The 23,111-nt window shown below is 35.8% G+C and overlaps 1 protein-coding gene across 1 annotated transcript in view; it reads left to right on the forward strand.

The window, feature by feature from the left end:
* The window catches only part of PCDH7 (protocadherin 7), a 471,716-nt gene that overhangs the window by 129,889 nt on the left and 318,716 nt on the right, over positions 1–23,111 (forward strand). The window contains exon 3 of the mRNA XM_011994273.1: positions 18,068–18,133. Within this exon, the coding sequence (XP_011849663.1) occupies positions 18,068–18,133 (66 nt within the window). The remainder of the gene's footprint in view (positions 1–18,067; positions 18,134–23,111) is intronic.

The raw sequence follows: 23,111 nt of genomic DNA on the forward strand, positions 1-23,111 counted from the left end.
ATAAAGGAGAATGGGCTTTTAAGCTGCAACTTGATGGCTAAGCACTGAGTCAGCTTTTATATTGATTTTCCCCTCCCTCTACCTTCAATTTTAATAACTGCTCTTCTCTTCATTCCTCTGATCAAGCCATAGACTATTTGTGCTGGAAATAGCTTTAGGGATAATTTGGTTTCATCTCATATTATATATGAAAAAAAGAAAAAGACCTCCAGAGAACTTAAGTGACTTACCCTGAATACATTTAAAGTCTATAAACCTGACTTTAGTGTCAAGCAGGAAAGGCAAATGGGCTTTGTAACTGTATGACTAAAATCAGATCATGTATGTGAAAGATGCCTTTTGGAAATGGCATTAACAGACTTCTTATTCTATCTTCTCTTCATCCTAAGAAATTGAGTCTAAAACCGTAAACACTCTTAGAGTCAGAAAACCATAAACACTCTTTTCTTCAGTGATATTAAATGAATATTCTCGACCAGAGAATGTCTTATGTCACGTTATATGAAAAATACAGATTTGGGAGCCTGGTAAACCTTGGTTGAGATTCTGACTCTAGCACTTATAATTTTTCCCAAGATCACATATTTAGTAACTGGAGAAACTAGATTCAAAAGTAGGTAAGTCTAATTTCCAGGCCCAAATGTATCTCATTATACCCAAACTGAAATGCATCCCTCTAATGACATGTGTTTTTAGCATTTGTGTGATGCCTCAACACAAATGCATGTACATACACACACACACACACACACACACACACACACACACACATTTACTTTCTCAGCCTCTCAGCTTCAGGGTCTAAAGGAAAGCAGGGTCTAAAGGTAGTAACCATTACTGAGTGTAGTAAAGAAGAAGTAACCATTACTTCTTTAAGTAATGGTTATCATTATTTTTTCTTGAAAATATATTGTTGAGATGGTAAACTCGATGGAAAATGGTATCATATGCATCAGCATTGGGATATATTTAGCTAGAAATGATAATTTATATTCATTTACTCCTAAAACCTAATGTACATATACACACAAAAATCAACTCACATATCATGGCTACATAGAAGTAATGAAACTCAGTGGCTTTTTTCAAAGATAACTCTAGTTATAACTTAGGAAAAGAGATTTTTCAATGGAAAGCAATAGATAAAATATGTGGAAGGTACCATTTAATGCTCTGTGCTATTTTATGTTATTCACTTCAACAAAACACCTAAAAACAGTATTTTCTTATCTAAAAAGTATTGTAATGTAAGCACTTCTATTAATGTCTAGCAATCTCAGTGTTTTTGTACCATTTTAATGTTTCATATTTAAGAGACTGTGACAAAATATAGAATATCATGCTAAAGCACTAGTTACCAAGCTACAGAAACACATTGGATTCAATGAAGGCCCTTTGTTTATATGTAGATATATACAGATTCATGTAGTATAGGATTTAGCAATGTGTCTTAAGTCAAGAAAACAAAAGGCAGTGGGGGATTAGAGGATAGGAAAATAATTATTCTAGATCTAATATAGAATCCCAGGCAATTAATGGCTTCAGATATGTCAGAGGATAATGTGTCCTTCAGCATTACTGTTTCATCTAATCAGCCAGAATCCTAAACTATCTCTTGAGACTACTTGAAGTAGTCTTGAGTTATTAGTATGTTAACCAAAATGGTGGCAGAGTAGAAAATCTCTTGGCGATGAAATCAAATGGCCCTACTTGACGTTCATTATTGAATCATAATGGTCCTTCTGAAAAATCCCTGAAGGAGGAAAGACTTTAAAACTTTGTGTATGAGACTCTTATTTAATAATATTGTGCCCTCCAAATTTCAATACTTTCTTGACAGAATTCCAGCTATATTGGCCTCAGATGAGATGCGGGTTAGGGTTAAGCAATTGGTAGAATTGATGTGAAGCTGTCAGAACTAGAACTCAAACTCAGGTCTATCAGGCATGAGAAAAAAAAAAAAAAAAAGAAGAAGACTCTGTTTGAGAATTTGATTCAGCTTCACTGAACAGCAGAGGATTCCTTGTCTGTGCTCTTGGTGTTTATCAGAGATGGCAAATGGGTTTCATTCTACCTGCTGCTTCATAAAGATTCATTGGTAATGGCTTTCTGGAGTGCTACCTTGAGAAGGGCTTTATGGTAGATCCATGCTATTGAGAAAGTGACATGATTGATTACAGACACCTGCTTTGGAATGTGAGGCGGATGGGTGCTTGCCAGTATTTGCCATTTCTGGCTTAGAAAGTGAGAAATGCGGAAGAATTTCTAAAAGAAAAAACTAGGCCTCTGGAGTCAGAGAGACATAAATCTGAATCCTGATCCATCCCATCCCTGTTAACTGTGTGACCTTGCGGGAAACTAACTTTACCTAGTGTTAATCTATTCTCTAAAAGGTGCTACCAATCTCCCAGTCTGTTTCCAGGATATAAGGAATTAAATGTCTAGGAAAGTGTGCGGTGAGTATTAGGGATTTAGGAAATGCTATTTCTCTTCCATTTACTATTTATCAAGTCTTCTAGGTGTAGCCACAAGACTCTTCTTACAATGGGCCTCTGGCCTGTATTCGGCAATGCTCACCAGGAGAATTTGGAAATGCAAGGTTTTAAGTTGAGCCAGAAGCTAGACATCGTCAGTGTTTTTATGTAGCAACCCTATTAGATTCTCAGAGAATTCATTCAAGTTTTGCATATTTATTTTTATTTTTAATCAAACATGTTAGGGTATCACTAAGAGGTGGCATATTTTCTGGAATATGGGAAATTATTTGAAGCTATGTGTTCTCTTGTATTTATTGCTCTGTCACAGCATGCCTAAGATTTTCAGGACAGAAGTCAAGTGTAAATGTGATATATTTTAGTCTTCTATTAGCATCCCTTTTTTTCTGCTTAAAGTTAAAAGTCACTTTAGATGTAAAAATGTAACTACCACATCAGCCAGGATTTTTTTTTTTAAGCCATTGTGTACTCCAAAGTCTATTTTCCCTCTGAGTAGATACGGAAGAATGAGCTCCTAAGAGACTAGCTTAATCAAATTTAAAAGCAAATGTAAATTTAAATCAACCATGCAGCCCTGCTGTATGGCAATTAACATTTCAAGGTAAAATGAAATGTGATGATAGTAAATACCAGTTCTATGCAGAATTGGAAATATTCTGTTTCATGGTATATTTGGGCAGAGAATGGAAATTTGAAAGGAAAACCATTATCAACACACCACTTTGACATTTCAAGATACAATTCAAACTTGATTAGACGTTCCATTGAAAAGAAAATCTTCTATTTAAAGAAATCTCAGTTTCCCCCACCTCATAGGCTACATCACAGCCTCTCAACCTTGGCACTATGGATGTTTTGGACTATCTAATTCTTAGGGGCTTTCCTGTGCATTGTGGGATGTTTTACTACATCCCTGGTCCCACATACTAGATGCCAGTAGTAACTCACTTTCTTTCATCATTGACAACTATGAAAATCAAAAGTGTCTCCAGATAATACTGATTTAAGAATTTAGAGAACTGGGTTACTACTCACTAGGCTTACCAGTCCCTAACTGTGTGGGGGTTTTTTTGTGGTTACTTATTCCTCCCGTATCATATTTCAACTTAAATATATGAGGATTTATAGTAGTCTTATTAAGCTCTAAAATGATCTGGTTGGATCTTCCTATTACTTTTTTAAAGGCAAAAAACACTATTTCAGAGACAGAATGTCCTCGAGGGATGGTCTTTGGGGGATAAGCAGAAAGAACTATGATATGAAAAAATGGTTTAAAATTGTTTGCAGCCAAAACAAAACTATCAGTGACATGTATATTTTTTATAAGTGTCATCCAAGAGTCAGAATTTTTACAGTCGTTGTTGGTTACCATGGATATTAGTTTGAAGGACTTGGAAAAGTGGAAGAGGAGGATTGTGGGTAGTGGAATGGTCGCAATAATACATTTCCTAGGAGTGTTCAAGAAGTAAAATTTACATTCTATATAATTTGTATAAATTTTCTCAAAAGAAAAACTATTTTCAGGTAAAACAGGTATTATTATTTATCCCTTACTGATCAGGAGCTGTACAGTTCTGAGTTAAGTGACTCACCTAAAATTATGATCTAGCAATTACCTTGGCTCAAGTTTCTTTTCTTCTGCTTAGAGACAGGCGGAAAGCTTTTGCCTTCTGAAGCCAGAAGGCTCATTGCTAATTTTCAGTGTTCACAAAATCTGCTGCTGTGGTATTTCTGGGGCTGCTGACAAGGACAGGAAGCCGCACATTGGTGAAGTGTCTATGCATTGGCAGCACTATTGCTGGATAACGGTGATTCTAATTTAATCATCCTGAGTTAGGGAAAGCACAATATAAATGAAACCTTTGTAAAGATGCTTGATTTGTCATGATCAGAACAGAACATCTAGGTAGACCTGATGCTTCTTCCTTTATTGTGTTTGTTCATCCTGGTCCTTTTCTAAGACATCAGTTGCTCATTGCCCCTTTCCCCAGATCATCTGATGTGACCGTGACGTGTACACTTGGTGTGATTGTGATTAACAATAGCTGGCCAGTTGTCACTGTTGCGGTTTGCGGCAAACTCATCCTTCCTCCCTGATGGGAAATCACTTTTATTGGAAGTTATCCTTAATCACCAGTCAAATGAGCCTCTCTTGAAATCTGGCTTCTCTGTAACCTGCTGCTACCACATTACTCTATTGGCATCAAACAGGATCATATATCAATGCAAGTTAATTTTCTGAAATCTGTTAACGAGGATGATCTTTTGCTCTGTAGCATGCAGACTATGTTGGTAAACTTAGTAATACGTAGTAATACATTGGAGTTAGCACAGGAATAGGGCAATTCTGTTCTTTTTCTTGTTACAAAGCTAGGGGACAGGTAATTTATTATACACTTACTCACCCTGAATAGGTCAGAACCATGAAATTTGAGAATCCTTCATTTGAGGCTATCCAGTCATTGGGGAGATTAAATCTACACTGTGCTTTAATCTGCCGGATGGCCATTGCCATCAGTAAAATGTATCTGTCGGCATTGTTAATGTAAGGGGCACCATCTGGGTAATCATCACCTGAATGCAGTGACAAGTAATTTTATTGAAGTACCAAGTAAGAACTTAACCCTCTTGATTTTTTCCCTTGAACCCATTTTCTTACTTTTGATGGAATGAGGACATTTTTAGAAAATACAGTGAGTTCTATGTCAGTTTTAAACAAACTGTTTCTCACCCTTATACCTAAATTTAGTTCATCTGAGAGGTTATGCCAAGAAGAATTAACAGATTACAAAAAAAAGTAATTTTACAAGATTTAAAGCACTCTCTTTTTCTATCTTGTGCTAAGTCACTATTTTTATAGTAATCCTTTGGAGTATTTACATTTTGCTTCTGAACGGAGAGACAAATTCTTCTCCCACCATGTGTATACTGGAGTCATATTAATCCTTGATATTGCTGGAACTAACTTTTCATAATAGAATATGTTCTCTTTTCCTTTTAGACTGAGAATTTAGTAGGTAAAAGAAGAAATGCAGATTAAACTTTGAGCTTCTTAAATAATTCAAGATTATAGGATGTTACAAAAGCTTAGAAGTCAGATATTAAAAATGGAATCTGTATTCTGCAGTTGTCATATACCAGTATAAAAGCTTGATCACAAATTTTTCTATTTATAAAATACAGAATCACAATTTGATACATATGTGTATAGGTATTCTATTCATGCTTAGGGAAATATAACTGTCAAGTGAATTGTAAGTAATTTTGTAAGTATTTACTATACAGATATCAGAAAAAAAAAAAATATATATATATACATGCTTTAAACTAGTGTAAGCCAGAACTAAAACTTATTCACATAAGATTGCAAACAGAGGTGTGCATATTTGCAGCCAACTAAAAATATGAATTTATTGACTTTCAAAATTCACATTTTTAATGTCAAAAAGAAATATAGATTTACTTTCTGAAACCTGATTGTGAAATTGTACACCGAACCCTTCAAGTAATTTTGGAAGCTTTTTTCTTTAATCTTCAAATGACTCTACTTTGTCAGGCATTTCAGTTATGAGAGAACAGTGGTAGTGGTGGTGAGTCAACGTGGAGGTTGAAATAGAGATGTAATTAAATACATTCTGAAATTAGAAAACAAGGTTAATGATGATATTTGAATGAAACCTTTTCAAACCCACTGTCAAAACACAACTTCTTTTCCACTCTTGTTTGAATCTCATGGCAACCTTGCTACCTTTTACAGTGACTTCTCTTTTGGGGTGTGTTTTCTGAATGCCTTTCATTTAATAGGCATATTTTAGAAATCTAATTTCGCTGTCTGCGTCACATCAGCAATGCTGTAGAAACCTAACCATTTTAGACTGTCTGGATGCTGTTTTCATCAAGTCATTAACATTATTATTGAGGGTGACATAGGGATGTTAACTCCCCTCACTTGGAGCATCTTATTTGTTAAAGACCACAGCCCCTTAACCTTTATAAAGGATGTGGTATCAGCAAGTTAACTTTTAATGTGGGGCTGTTTTCCATTATAATTTCAATTTACGTCTGTCTGCAGAACTTCCTGCAAATCTTACAAGACCTGTTTGTGTAAGTAAAGCTTGTCTGGGTTGTGCATAGGTGTGTTCTGAGGATCTTAGTTCTTGGCATGTTGGAATTGGAGACCAGACTCTTCATTTTAGAGATGAGAGAATTGAAACTCAGGTTGTCCTCCCAAGGATCATCAACACAACAAGGTCTATTATAAGTATCCTGACAGTTCATTAAGTGTGTTTTCCTGTACCCCATCCTGACCTTTTGCACCAGTTCTATTTTTGTTAAAACTGTATTTTGAGACCCTAAAAACAGGTAATTTATATTAGCCTCTTTTGTTCTGGATCATTTCTCGTTTGTTTATGTTTAATCAAAGCACAGATCCCAGTCTTCTGTCTTTAACTGAACTCTTCACATAAACAATGCAGTTCATTGGAAAAGTAGTAGTATTGCTTTTGAAAAATTATACATGCTTTGTGCACAAGTTTAAAATAATACAGACTTAAGTAAAGACTAAAAATAAACAGAAGCTATACCAACCACTCAAACATATAGTTAATATTTTGGCAAATTTATATCCAATTATATCTCTGTGCAAAATTTATTTATTGATATACATATGAACTTTTGCCTACATTGATTCATACAGCCATACATTACCAGTAATGCTGAAAGTTGCCATTCCTTATATCAAGGCTAATAGAGAATTTTGCCAATCTTTTTATATTCTGCCCATTCTGATATTCATTGAGAAGTCTCTTTTTTTTTTATCACTAACTCAGCAGAAGCCTTTAAATTACCTTTTCATGTCTTTTGTTCTCATTTGTTGGGACAACCATATTGTTTCTTCTTTCCATCCTTACTGATTTGTAAAATCTCTTTATCTATTTGGATATTCACCGTGATATTTTGCAAATTTTTTTTCTGTTTTATTTCCAACTTGCTGTGTCTTTTTTGTTGCTTTTGTTTATTTTGTTTTGCTAGCATAAGTTTTTCTTTGTAGGGGATAAATTTATTATTCTAACCAGGGCAAATAATTAAGTAAATTTATCACTGTAATTATACTCAGAGGTAGGCCTATAGCTAGGCACATTAATAGGATAAAATACCACAGTTATTTTAGAAATATCTTTCTGCACATGTAAGTTATATTGCTAATATATCCCTGTAGCAAAGAGAGGATCTCTTGGTAGGCAAGAGTAGCAAAAGCCTGTGTATACATAACCAGGTTAACGGCTGTTTACTGATTTCCTACCATTGGGTGAACATCCCTTGAGCATTTGGTTCTTCATCTTGTTATCATGCTGAGATTCCTCATGAAGTCTTTTTTTAAAAAAGTTAAGTGTGTACTATGTGAGAGCAGTTCCTGAGATGAATACATTGAGTTTCTCTTTTGAATTCTTCTAACTTGCCACATACTGTTTTACCATTTGATAGTGGAAATAACAATCAGTTACCCACAGGAATTCTGTATTGTCTGACGGATGGTGGCCACACATATGTTTGGCCAGTAGTGTTACTCTTTCTAGCTTTCGTCCTGAGCACTACAGCTTATAGCTATATCTGCAAACAGCCTTTCCTTTTTCCCCCTTTCTCTCTTTGCTCTTAACTATTGCTACTCTTATCGTTGTAGTGAAGTTGTTCATTTTGTTTTTGTTATATTGCAGTGCATACTCATTTTTAGGACAATTTGCCTATCTAAAACTGTAGTTTTCATCCTACGCTTTTTCCTAGGTGAAAAGGACATTAGGGGTCAATGTATATAACCACACAGCATTTGAAATAGTTTATCAATGTTTAGGTATAATTAGGAGAGCATACTCACATCAGATTAAGTCAATGAATCTGTCCTAATACTTGTATACTGCCCTCTGAGTGATATTTTGAAACAATAGCTATTTCATTCCCCTGTATGTGCATCAGAGAAAACTCTAATTCTTTTTTTTTTTTTTTTTTTTCTGGAGACACAGTTTTACTCTGTTGCCCAGACTGGAGTGCAGTGGTGCAGTCTCGGCTCACTGCAACTTCCACCTCCTAGATTTAAGTGATTCTCATGCCTCAGGCTCCCAAGTAGCTGGGATTACAGGCACCTGCCACAACACCCAGCTAATTTTTGTATTTTTAGTAGAGACGGGGTTTCACCGTGTTGACCAGGCTGGTCTTGAACTCCTGACCTCAAGTGATCTGCCAGCCTTGACCCCCCAAAGTGCTGGGATTACAGATGTGAGTCACCATGCCGGGCCAGCTCTGATTCTTTAGAAGGCAAAAATTGTCTTAGTTGAGAAAGGTAAGAATTTAGCTGATTGGAAGGAAACTAAAAGCCAACGGACTTTGCTTCTAGTAGATACAGGAAAGTGTAAAGACTGAGTGAAGCACATTGGGAAGTAAGAGAAAGAAGTCTCTCAATGAGTTGGTACCTTGAAGAGAAGTTCAGAAGAAAAAATCAATAAAGGTAAACTTTTCATGAAAATGTGACTGAGGCTGGGAATCTTTCAGGTTTCATTGGAGGGGAAATTCTAAAAGTAGTGAAAAAATCAGAACCAGTCTTTGTTGGAGCACCTACCATGTGTTAGATTCTTTTCAAACACAAACATCAGTAAGGCACTGAATTCTCAAACCTCTGAAAGGTGGCTCTCATTATTCCCATTCAACAGATGGGAAAACTTAAGGTACAAGTAAGTTAAATACTTTGCAGTGTGTTTAGTAAGTAGTGGAGCACCGGGTCTCTCTCTGCCTTCAAAATCATGACCTCTCTCTCTCCAGGGAGGGTCTAAAAAGAAGAGTTTCCCAAGGGGATAAAATAATTCAGTGAACTCTATGATTGTCAAAAAAGACACCATTGAATTGGAAAAAGTCACTTTGTATTGCTCCGAGGAAGTAGAGCAGAGAGGACATTGGCAAGTGTAAATGAATAATTAAGTATTTTGTTTTTGTTTCTTTGTTTCAGTATCAGCCATATTTTCAAATTGGAAAGCTTTAGGATTTCTTAATTATGGATTGTCTATTCATTGTACTTTTCAACTTGTGCATCATGCCTTACATATTTTGGGAGTCTGTGTGAACAAGGACACACCTTTCTGAGGTTCTGCTTATATGTCCAGGATCTTCTCTTCCCACGTGATTACCCTCTTGCTCAATCTTGCCCCAAGACCACAAACAGCATCATCTGCTCTTTTATAATGTTCACATTTTGAGGTGATATAATATGTACTAAAAATTTTATGTAAAAATGAATGTGAAGGTACTAGGGTTGTATTTTTGTTAATCTTTCCAAATTTAACATGTGACTTTTCTAAAGAGTATGCAGGTTTATTTCAGTTTTGATAATTAGGTTTAAGGCTCAAGGAGGAAGGAAAACATCTTATCGTTATCTTTGAATCTCTAGTACCCAGTATACTGTCATCTGCTTTTGAATTGATTTTTTTAACTGCTGTTTACATAGGACGATTTACCATATCAAAATTATTTTTAAAACTATTTTTGGGTCTATATATTTTATAATACAGTAAAAAGAGTTTGCATAGATATTTGCGGTTTATGCAGGAAGATCTTAGCTACTTGGTAATTAAGAAAAGGTGATTTCAGAAGGGAGCATGTGTACGAGAGAGAAATGTTCTTGCATTGTCTGCTGAATCAGTTGTATTACATGACTGCCCCACTTTATACACTTGAAGTACTGTTCTTTGTATGTGAGGATGATGCCTCCAACCATCAACATCAGCATTACAGAATCTTGAGTTGTTTTTCCGGTAGAGGTAATTACTTTCTCTGATTCACCCCTACTCTCTTGCTTCTGATTCCCTAGTGACATACTGCATGCAGGTATAACATGACTAACCAGGGTGATATTTGTATTTTCTTAACAGTGGATCTGAGCAACTAAATGCATGTATGTCTGCATGTTTTAGTAACCACATGAGTGAAATGTCTGTATACACAGTGTAGTTGAAAAAGCAACACAATGACAAAGAAATGACCTCCTTAATTGTATTCGTTCTTTTCTGCTGTGTATCCCTTATTTCAACACTTGTGAATTGAGGGATATAGGATAATTTTTAACTATTCTGAAGTTCTAAAATTTATGATTGCTAAATTCAGTATAGTTAAAGTAATGGGATTAATTTCCACACACAATTTTCTAGTGTAGTACTATATTACTTAATGTTTACTTAGGAAGCTTTGTTTTTGTTGTTGCTCTTTTTGAGAATGTAAACCCAATGCTTTTACCTTCAATACAGGTACATATCAAAGTAACATTAAATGAATTATTTGTAGTTGGTATATATTCAATGGTATAAAATCATATTTTGGTCAGACAGAAGTTATATATAAGCTACTTAGAAGTAGAGCACCTTGATAACCTTTTGTTTGACTTTGTTCCCCTCCAGTTAAATTTCTGGTTCATTTTGGCCCTCATTAGTTTCAAATTATAAGCTAGGTATAAACTCTATACATGAGAAAATATAATCCTACTTAGGGCATGTTAAGAAGTCTGGTTTATCTATTAGTAAAGCTGAAAGGGACTATAGAAATGATATACTTTAAGTCCTCACTTTACGGTTGAAGAAACTGAGGTCAAGATCAAGGTTGTATCGCTAGCTTCCCAAGTCCTCTGAATTCTGATTCTTGGTCTTCCAGCTTACCCATGTTATATTTCCTTAAACTGGAATATAAACAATAATAAAGTGTTGATAATGATTAGGATACAAACCAAGTGGAAAAATTCACAGTGGTGATGAAAATCAAAAATTATTTGGTGCTCTCCAGGAATTTCAGAGAGGGATGCCAACAGTGTGAAATTCTCTGTAGCTAACATATTTCCTTTATAGGAACCAGAATTGTCAGAATCACATTATTCTCTCCACAGAAAACTCTCTTGCCATTAGCCATCTATATCCACGATGTAGAATATCATGCTGAGAACTTGGGAAATCCCTATTCATATATGCAGAGGTTTGTGTTCCAATGGCTTCTCTATTGGGAAATGTAGAAATTTGTTTCTAAACTTGAAGTGTGTACATAGTGAGATATTACAGAATTATATTTAAGAAGTGATAATATATTCTATCCAGTGTTTTTACCAAGATAATATCTTATGCCAATTGCAAATATCCTTTTAGGGTTTGTCGCCTCTGCTGAATCTTCCATTGCTGCAGATTTTAAATAAATGCACAGAAGAATCTTGCTTTCTGCTTTTTATTCTTAGTAGCTTTTCTCAGTTCAACAACAAAAGGGTCATAAGTGAGACCAGGAAGTCTCACTTGATTTCGTCTTTCTTACTTGAAATGAAAATATTTGTTCTCTTGACCTTCTGAGGTCTGCAGCACTACATTATTAAAGGATTACTTTAGTACTATGAGACTGATTTAGTGTCATCCTGAACCACATGATTATAGAAACATAGTTCTGAGTATGGGAATGTATTGCCAAAAGTGAGTTAAAGAAATTAAAAAAAAAAAGATTTTCTAATTGTATACAGGAGACAAGTACTAAAGTAAATTCTCTCATTGTTATGGAAGGAGTTTTATGTCTGGACAGCTTTGGCATTACCAATAAATGTGTCCCCTTTGCAATTTCAAAGCACTCCAAATTCATATGTGTTCTGGGATCAGAGTACCACTAAGGGAAATTGGACTTTTGCCTGGTGGTTATGGAATAACTTCCCCTTGCTTGAAAATATTATGGAATGAAGAAGATATTGTATTGGTTTCTTGCCCAGAAAATGATGCCTCATTTCCTGATTATGCAGTTAGCTATTCTTTCTTCTGTAATCTCAAACCACCGTATGTGGCTGCAATATAGTTGTTCTCAACCAGTGGTGATTTTTGCCTCCAGGGAAACATTTGGTGATGTCTGGAGATGTTTTTGGTTGTCACATAGAGGGTGGCTTCTAGTGGGTGGAGGGTATGGATTCTGCTAAGCATTCTGCAACACAGAAGCTAGGACCCTATAACAAATAATCATCAAGCACAAATATCAATAGTGTTGAGGCTGAGAAATTCTGATTTAATGTTTATTGCTTTACATGTGTCTAACCACTGGCTTGTAAGTTTTTTCTAGGGCAAGAATTAGCCTTCTGCCTCCTGGCGTATCTTACAGCATAAAAGCTGTTCCGTAAATATGGAATGAGGAAAGACTCTCAAATGTGTCTGACTAGGATTGTTAACTTCTTATACTTCTCCATATACTCATTGGTGAGGTTGGAAATCATTATTTAAACTTTTGTATTGAAGTTTGGCACACACAAAAATTTCATCCACACAAAAAATTCTCCATTTTATTTGAGAATGCTTCTGGGTTTTTTCCAACCCCCACCAGAATAAATTTGATAATTGTGTATTCTGTGCAGAAATGTCAACATAAATGTGCTTTCCTGAAGCATACATCTGCTCTCAGTGAGGCTGACTGTAACTCAGGCACATGCTGGGTGGCAGCAGATAAGTTTGGAATTAGTTGTGATAGGCTATTCATGAAATAGCTAGAGCGCGTGACGGTAATCAAGAATTCACTGTAATTACTTTAATCTGTGATCAGCTCAACACAGTGCACAAAAGACTGGCAGAGGAATTCTGCAACCGGAGAGGAAGTTGGTTAATTATTCCAAGACCATCTCTTTGTTTTTGTATTGATTTTTCAATTGTATGACCTTTTCATTCATTTATATGTTTATTCATTCAGTAGAATGTGTTAATTACACTAGGAACATATTAATTACACTAGAAACAGAAAACAGCACAACATGTCCCCTGACCTCTCAGTACATCCCGAATATGAGACAGACATATAAATAAACCCATGATAGCAATATTAATCGTATTCCTTCCTTGAAAAATTAGGGAAGTTATAGACTCAAATTTAATAAATAGTTATTATGAAAAAGTCCTTAAGTCCTTTAATTTTTATCTTAGAAAGAAAAATTATTGGAGAACACACACACACACACACACACACACACACACACACATTCTTTTGTTGCCAACGGAGCCAGCTTAATCTACCAGTGAAAATAGTGAAGTTTAATTTTGTTGTTGTTCCTAAAATGGTCGGCTATAGATGCTATACTACATTTACATGGATGACAGAATTGTTTATTGCACAACAAAGTCAGTCCATGCAAATTAGATGCTTTGGTATTCTCTTCAGTGGTCCTACATTGTGAATGAAAAAGTTTGCACTTTCAAAGTTCAGCTGAGGAAACCTCTGATTTTGTTAGATATTTCTGGTTACTAAGACACTATGGCTCCGTCCAATGTGTAAACATCTCAAAGTAATTCAGTGCAAAAGGTTCTCACAGGCTGGATTAGGGGTGGAGTTTCACAAAGTGCAGTTTAATAAGGATAATGGGGAAAAAATTTAGGCAAAATTCAGATTAAAAAATGAGGGAGATAAACTTCAAGAGCAGCATCAGTGACAACAACCTTCAAGAGTTTTATATAAGTTACAACATAGATTAGCACTGAGTGCGGCTTTCACAACAAAATGAGCTCATGTGATTTTAGAACACTTGGTTAAGAGGAAGCATATGAGAAGTAGGAGCTGATAAACAGTCTGACACTGGCCATACCCTACTAGTTGCTTTGTGCTTATTTTTAGGCATCTCAGGTAACAAGTGACATAACCCAGTCAAAAACTAAAATAATTTTGAAGAGGAAGGAAGTCAGGATGATGAAAAAGCCATATTAAAAAAGGCTGAAGATTTCAATAACGTTTGACTTGGAGAACATAGGACTTGGGATGTTTAGAAGGTTTTATGTTAAAAATTTGAAATGTTTGAATATTTGTCATGCTTAAGAGGAATTACATTGTAGTATTCAGGAGAGTGATCGATATTTACAGGAAAGGGGGTTTTTAATAAGTATTAGAACATTTCAATAGGACAGATCCATAAATGAAGTGGAAATCCTCTAAGTAGTGAGTTCCCATCCCTAAGGGTTCTTCAAGAGAAGCTGGACTGTAGTTTGGCAGACTGTTCACTGAATCTCACGCAGGGAATTTGAACATGTGAGCAACAGTTGTTCCAACCATATTAAATACCACCTCACAAGTGTGTAGAGCTCTAGGAGTGCATCGCGTTTAGGGCATGAGATGACAGTTGAAGGTTCATAATAGTTTGTAAGTATTCTTAATAATTTACAATGTTGTCATATTTTAAGGAAAATTACCTTGGAAAACCTCATAGGAAGGAAATGATAAAAACATACACACCTTTTATCTCTCTAACATAGCCAGTCTTTTCTCAGCTGATGATTAGTTGATGCTTAAGAACCAGTGAAAGTAGTTGGCATACTTATGGAGTATGTTGTATGAAAACCATGTGTTTTTTGACCCTTGAATCACACTTGGCATGGAAATTCTCAAAAGCTGGAAGGAAAGATGGAAGTAAGATGCCTGAGAGAAGAGCAGATACATTCTTATCCTCTCACTCGAATTTAGGGGCATGCTTCCATAGAGTGGAAAATTGGATAAAATGGTATACATAAGCTAAGCTCCTTCAGTCTTTTTGCCTGCACCTAAATAGTTGAATTCCTGTATGTTAAATGAACATGAAATGACTCCACTCCTGTCTTTTTAAAGCTCTCTTATTACCTGATAGTCTTGAGCTGTTTCTGCTCATTATCTGATGGCTCCTTCTAGTTCCTTCCATTGCCCTCATTTCTTTACTTGGCAAAATTTTTAAAAAAGCTTGTTCTATATCAAGAAGCTTAACTTTATTTACATGTTGGTAATGAGGGGAGATTTGAGAAGTTTAACCTGGCTTGTTACCTAACAGGTTACTAATGACCTAACATATCTACATTATTTCATTAAATTCTCTAAACTTCCTCCAGAAAGAAGTATTGCTTATATTAATATTGTAAATGTAGGGAAACGGATGCTTAGTCAGCTTGTGTAGCAAAGAATTAAGCAGAGGCAAAATGAGATCTGTTTGACCCCAAGTTCATACTCTTTCCATTATACACAACAGTTTTCCTTATTTGACTTAGATCTTTTAATAGAGGCATTTTTGGGCTGATTGCCATAAGGTTAGAGCGAATATACTCCAGTTTCTAACTTTTCTGTTCAATTTTCCAGGTTACATTTCTGTGAAATGAAGTGAATGGATATTTTGCTTACACAGCTTTGCTCAGCAATCAGTTGCTTTCTGGCCATGGCCATAAAAGGAAAATTCTTTCCACAAATAGAATCTCGGGCAAAAAAAAAAAAAAAAAAGTATTGTTCCTTTTGATGTGTTTTTACTCCTTTCTCTGCAATCCTTACATGGTAAACTGGAATAAGGCAATCGTTTATAGAGAAACAGGACTTGCAAAAGAAAGATGAAACCCTTCTGCAACCAGTAAAGAAGTTTCTGCATGTAGCCCTCATTTTGATAAAACAGTAAACCTGCCCTTTTGTTTTCCTTTTTCTTTTCTTTTTTGGTTCCCCCCAGAACACAGAGCTGGACTTTGGTTGGGGTAACAAAAAGGAAATGAAACCTTACTCTTAAATGTGAGGTAGATCTAAGGTTCATGGTGTAGAAATGGGAAATTTATTTTCTACACCTTTGCTCGCTACTGTCTAGATGGAATTAGAGATTGTTTGCCCAGGGTGATGAGATTCAATTGGTATGTCAACTCAGGCTGTCTGTGCAGGTCCATGGATCAGAGCACTCTGTGACTTCCCAGAAACATAAACCACTGATGGAGAATTATTGCTGGTTTGAACTTTTAGTTCTGATTGGATTTGGTTATCCTGTGTAGAATTAGCCTCTGTATGCTAAGGGAGAAAAAGGTAAGAATGGAGGTGAGGGTCCAATTTAGTATTTCCCACAGGCCCCCCTCACAGAAATTATTGGAGTTTTAAAGAATATACTCAAAGGGGTAAGAAAGTATATATTTTGTGATGTGCTTTGTAATTATTTACATTTGACCTATACTTCAGGGCACTTAATACTCAAATCATTGTTTAGCAAGGAGGAATGAAAGCCTCTTTTAAGACGGTACATGATGTACTCACTAACTTTTGCATTCCTACCCATCATATTTTTCTCCTGGATCTCATCACCTAAGCTGTAGGCTCCTTGGGGGAAGGAAGGACGAGGATTTAGACATCCGTGGATTCAACTGAGAGCCTGGCACAGTGTCTTTCTCTGGGTAGGAGCCCACAGAAGGTTTGGTGATTCATTGGTGCTGCCACTTCCTTGCGAGAAAGGGGAAGACAGACATGCAGTGTGATGTGGAATATGTCTATTTGTCCCTGTCACTCATATGGATCACCTGAGGGGAAAATAGCATTCATTTTTCTTTCTGATTGTAGGGCTATTCAAAAGAGCTACTTGAATTGTATCAGAGGTGATATCCTCATTTTGAGAAACTAACATATAGTTCTGGATTAGGATGCAGTTTAAAAATTGCATGATATTTTTAATATACGTTAAAATGTAGGTCTGTCAATCATGCTGCTTTTTCTATAAGAGGATGTCATAAAACCTTTCCCTAAAAGAGGCTGAAATTTGAAGCCACATTAGTTATTATTAATAGTTATTATCCGTCATTACATGTCTTGTGAAATCCATCATTTTCACTACTTTTCAGTAGTCCTGTCAGAAATGTATTCTGACAGAAATAAAAATTCATGCACTACTAACTGGGACTTCAGTTAATGATACCAACTGTTATGAATATTCACTTTTTAAAGCTACCCTTTCTGGCGAAATTCCTATATGCCAGGCATGGTGCTAAGTGTTTTACATACATCACCTCGTTTAATCCCTATTATAGTGCTATTTTAAAGATGAAAAAATGGTGATTTAGGTTCATTTGCATGCTAGGATCATACAAAATGGTACAGCTGAAATTCAAGTGGTATGTCAGATTGCAAAACCCCAATTTTAAACATTACGCTGCTGACTTAAGTTTCTTGCTGAATTGTCTCTGCCTTTTCCTGAGCACTTACGAGCAGTCGTTGTGTATGTTCTCATTTAGCTTCTCTGACAAGGGATCTTCAGTGCCTTCCATTTTATAATGTTTATTCAAAGACTTCTGTTTGTAATGGCAATTCCTTGAGCTTAATTTTTTTTTCGATTTTTTCTGCTTTGTAGGATTTAAACAATATAATTACATGATAAACTCTCTGAGGGGAAAAAAAAATCTATGTTTATGTAAGTGTGACTGATGGAATCCAGGATCTAATATCAAGAATTCTTGACCTCTGGAATAGGCCTGTTGTTTTAGAATCCAAGAAAACAAAGCAATTTGTTCTTTTACTGAAGAGCCCATCCCAAGTAAAGCTGTCAGACCCTAAAGTGTTGCGATGCATCTGTATAGCCATATGCTGACAGATGTTTCTGTATGTAACTCTAGCTTCCTGATGTACAGTGTGACTTCCAAGCAAAAATTTTTGTCTTTACTTGTTGAAGTTTTATCTGCAAAAGAGTTCAACCGTGTGAAAAAGAATTAGTAAAACGAAAAGGGGTGAACTAAAAATATACTATGTCAAAAGAAAACCAAAAATGTTATCAAGCTTTTTTTTTTTTTTTTTTTTTCCAGCTAGTGATGGAGAACGACATGATAATCTTGGATTCCTTCTGTCAGATAGCACAGAAATACCACAAGGTAGTGTACCAGTTCCAGGGTGGCAGCTAATCTGCTGATCGCACAGCAGCATGCCACCCCAGAAAGATCAATCTGCCGTCTCATTAGGACTTCATGTAAAAAAGAATTTTGTTAGCAAGAACAAGGAACACTTATCAAAAATTAATTAGTATATGTAGTTCAACTTGTGCAAATTCAGAAAATAATTATGTTGATTTACTTTATTTTTTTATTGTACTTTAAGTTCTAGGATACATGTGCAAAACGTGCACGTTTGTTACATAGGTATACATGTGCCATGGTGGTTTGCTGCACCCATCAACCCACCCATCTACATTAGGTATTTCTCCTAATACTATCCCTCCTCTAACCCCCACCCACCAATAGGTCCCAGCGTGTGATGTTCCCCTCCCTGTGTGTCCATGTGTTCTCATTGTTCAACTCCCACTTATAAGTGACAACATGCAGTGTTTGGTTTTCTGTTCTTGTGTTAGTTTGCTGAGAATGATGGTTTCCAGCTTCATCCATGTCCCTGCAAAGGACAAGGACTCATCCTGTTTTATGGCTGCATAGTATTCCATGTTGTATATGTGCCACGGTTTCTTTATCCAGTCTATCATTGATGGGCATTTGGGTTGGTTTCAAGTCTTTGCTATTGGGAACAGTGCTATAATAAACATACATGTCCACGCGTCTTTATAGTAGAATGATTTATAATCCTTTGGGTATGTACCCAGTAATGGGATTGCTGGCTCAAATGGTAGTTCTGGTTCTAGATCCTTGAGGAATTGCGACACTGTCTTCCACAATGGTTGAACTAATTTACACTCCCACCAACAGTGTAAAAGCATTCCTATTTCTCCACATCCTCTCCAGCATATGTTGTTTTCTGATTTTTTAATGATCACCATTCTAACTAGTGTGAGAAGGTATCTCATTGTGGTTTTGATTTGCATTTCTCTAATGACCAGTGGTGATGAGCATTTCTTCATATGTTTGTGGGATGCATAAATGTCTTATTTTGAGAAGCGTCCATTCATATCCTTCACCCACTTTTTGAAAGGGTTGTTTGTTTTTTTCTTGTAACTTCGTTTAAGTTTGCTGTAGATTCTGGATATTAGCCCTTTGTCAAATGGATAGAGTGCAAAAATTTTCTCCCATCCTGTAGGTTGTCTGTTCACTCTGATGATAGTTTCTTTTGCTGTGCAGAAGCTCTTTAGTTTAATTAGATCCCATTTGTCAATTTTGGCTTCTGTTGGCATTGCTTTTGGTGTTTTTGTCATGAAGTCTTTGCTCATGCCTATGTCCTGAATGGTATTGCCTAGGTTTTCTTCTAGGGATTTTATGGTTTTAGGTCTTATGTAAGTCTTTAGATTTACTTTAAAAATAAAAAAAAGAAGAAAGGAATTTTTTAAAAGAAGTTTAAAAGTAGAATGTCTCATTTGAAAATTTTTGTATTTCTTAAAATCTCATCTTATTTTATTCAAGACAGGTAAATGCTCCTCCTAACCATAGAAAGCTTCTATGGAGTTGCAGCTTTAAAGACTATCTTTGACAAAGACTTCTCTCTAGATGTGTTATTGCCTCTAGGAAGTGCGAAAATAGCACCAATTGGTTTCCCTGTTGCACCCACGGAAAGATCGCATTTTGGCGTCACTTGGAAGCCATTGTTTGCAGAAGGCAAAGCTGTCAGTGACTCATTTATTCTCACCTCTTGTCTAATGCTTTGCTTCAAGCACAGTCTTGGCTGTGCCTCAGATTGATCTTTGAGCTCCTTTTTTTTCCCCTTAGAGGTCCACATCTAGTTATTACCACTGGATTTTGCACATTGTGGCACCTGTAAACATCCTCTATGCCCCAAATTCTGAGGTTTACTCACTTTTTGTGCAATGCTTAGCAGTTGTTTGGATGTTCTCTTGTCATTTATTTTATTTGGCTCTTCTGTGAGGTTTGTGCTGATGGCAAATGTTGTTTGAGTTTGGATTAAAGTGCTTGTGAACTTTACATTGGTGATGCCCTTCTTCATTTGTTATTAGAAATATTCGTAGAGGAATCATAATGTGACACCTACAGGGAGTTCATGTTCTAGAGATGATGAGAAATTTGATTTTGTGTTTAGTAGTTACTGTGGTTAATGTAATTGTAGCTGACACAATATAAAACCATTCCAAGGACTTACCCCCAGAGTTTACTTTTCTCTCGCATAGAGACCAGTTAGCAGAGGATGGGTCGGGAGCATAGGGTTTTGTTCCATGTGTTTGTTTAGCGTTCAGACTTTTTTCATCTTGTGGCTCCATGACCCACAGGGCTTCTGAACCATCTGCTAGATCATGTGCATTCAGCCTGAAGAAAACACACTGCTTTCTTAGTCACTTTGCCCATTTTGCTTCCAATAATATTCTGTTGATGAGTACAAGTCACTTGAGTCTGACTGAGTCAATGGGGGCAAGAGAAATGTAGCCTCTGACAGGGCAGCCACTTCCCGAATACAAGTCCACCAAAAACAAAGACAAAATAAAAACAAAATGTTGATGTTCAGCTGGCAACCTCTGCTAACTGTTCAAAATGAGTAACTTAGTGCTAATCTCTGCCTCTAAATATCCTGAATGCATTGTATTTCTTTCTTAGGCCTGTCATAAAAAAGTGATACAAAATGGGTGGTACAAAATAATAGAAATGTAGGATTTCACAGTTCTAAAGTCAGAAGTCTAAAATCAAGGTATCAGCAGAGCCAGGGTCATTCTGAGACTCTGGGTAGCATCCTTCGTCGCCCCATCCTTGCTGATGGTGGTGACCCATCAATCCTTGGCATTCATTGGTTTGCAGCTGCATCGCTCCAAACCCTGTCTCCATCATCTTATGGCATCATTCTCTCTTTGCATTTTTGTCCTTACATGGTGCTTTCATTTTCTTAGGACACTAGTCATATTGGATTAGGGTCTACATCAGTAAATCTCATCTGACCTTGATTACATCTGCACATTTTTCAAAATGAGGTCACATTTATACGTATCAGGGGTTAAGACTTCAACATATCTTTTGGGAGAAAGAAGCAATTTAACCCATAACAGATACATTGGGTTCTTTTGTTTTGTTTTGATTTTTAAGTTCATTACCAATTTCTGCTTATTAATACATTAAATATAAAACACAGCAACTATAATCATATCAGAATTCTTTTAATTTCTACCAAGATGTTGTTCAGGGACAACTTAGACCAGGGATCTGAAAAGTTTTTTTTGTAAGGATCCAGACAGATAATTTTGGCTTCGTGGGCCATAGTCTCTGTCACAGTTTCTCAAGTGTGCCATTACAGCATGAAAGCAGTCATAGACAATAGTCAATGAGTGAGCATGGCTCTGTTCCAATAAAAGTTGTATTTTATTGAATTTCATACATTTTATTGAATTTGACCTGTAGGCTGTGGCATTTACAGCCCTGTGCTAGACTATATTCCATTATAACCTGGATGTGAATATTGTGAAATGAACCTTGGGACTGGATTCAGGCACACGTAAATTCAAATTCTGACCATCATTGGGTAGCTGTGATCTTGAATGGCTTAACCTCTGTAAGTGTCAATCCCTCATCAATAAAATGAGGACAATTCCCATAAATCATCCACACAATGCCTAGCTCATTGTAGGCATTCATATATAGTTGCTTACATAGCTCTTCCTTTGCAGAGGCAGTGTAACAAATCAGACGAGAACAATGTCTCCTTCTGATATTTGATCTTGGGCATGTTCCTTAATATCACTGTGCTTCATTTTTTCCTCATCCTTTAAATAGACATAATAATAGTGCCTAGCTTTTAGCTTTCTTATGAGGATTCAGTAATACATGTCAAGAATCAGACCAGTGCCTGGCACTGTGTAAGCACTCAGTAAATGACAGCTAGTCACACTGGCCATTGTTGTTATAATTGGCTTCCCTTGTTACTCAGCAAAAGGAATTACTGAATTTTATTTTTGCTGAATTTATGTCAAAGAGTGAACTAAATGAATACATCATCGTTATTCAGGCCTGAGTATTCTTTTCCTGATTTATCAGTTCGATTAAGATGAAAAAACAGTTTCTCTTTTGTTATGTATACTATTTCTGCTCAACTAGGGAGAACAATGGCATAAAACTGTGAAAGTGGCCACTAAGTCCTCTAGCCACACTATACCTCAAGTCTCATCCATGTTACAATAAGAATTTAAAGGAAAATTAATTCAATGAATACAATTATGCTTTAGAGCTAACTTTGGTATAAAATGTTTATATATTATATCTGGGGATTTTGTCATTAGACAAATATATAAAATTGAATACAATTTAATCATGTATAATTGAGAACTTTTTATGGAGATATGTCAGAGAAAAAACTCTTGGCTACCCAATGTTATGTTGAAATGTAATACAAATTTAATTTGAGATCTATATATAAATATATTTGAGATCTATATGTATTTCTAAATAATGAGAAATTTTGCAGAGAATTACAGTGATCATCTAGCTAGTTTCTCACTTTTCTTAAATTAAGAGGGAATGTAGGTCATATTACAGGAATATGATTTGATGGTTTTGCAGTATGATATTCATGGGGTCATGAGATTCAAGTCAAAATTGAATATTTTATTGGGTATTTTTACTTCTGTATGTTTAATATAGCATTCAATATGCCCCATGTTCATAATACAAATACCATTTGACACCAGTTTGGATAAATTCAAATCCATAGAAATACAGTTTTGTGGGTTTGTTGCTTAATTGTATTTGGAGGATTTTATATTTGTTTATTTATTTATTTATTTAGAATTTAAGGACTAAAAGCCTGAATTTAATTTAAGGACTAAAAGTCTAAATAACCTAACAGTGTTTGAAAGCTCTTTACAATGTAATGGCTCGGAAAGTTCCTAGTTGTTCCAGTTGGGCTGTATTAATTTTTAAATAGTGAAATTGAAAAAAATATTACTTATTTTATTTAGAGATGTTGTGAATTTTAAACTATCTT

Source organism: Mandrillus leucophaeus, unplaced genomic scaffold, assembly GCF_000951045.1.
Source record: "Mandrillus leucophaeus isolate KB7577 unplaced genomic scaffold, Mleu.le_1.0 Scaffold45, whole genome shotgun sequence".
Taxonomy (NCBI): Eukaryota; Metazoa; Chordata; class Mammalia; order Primates; family Cercopithecidae; genus Mandrillus; species Mandrillus leucophaeus.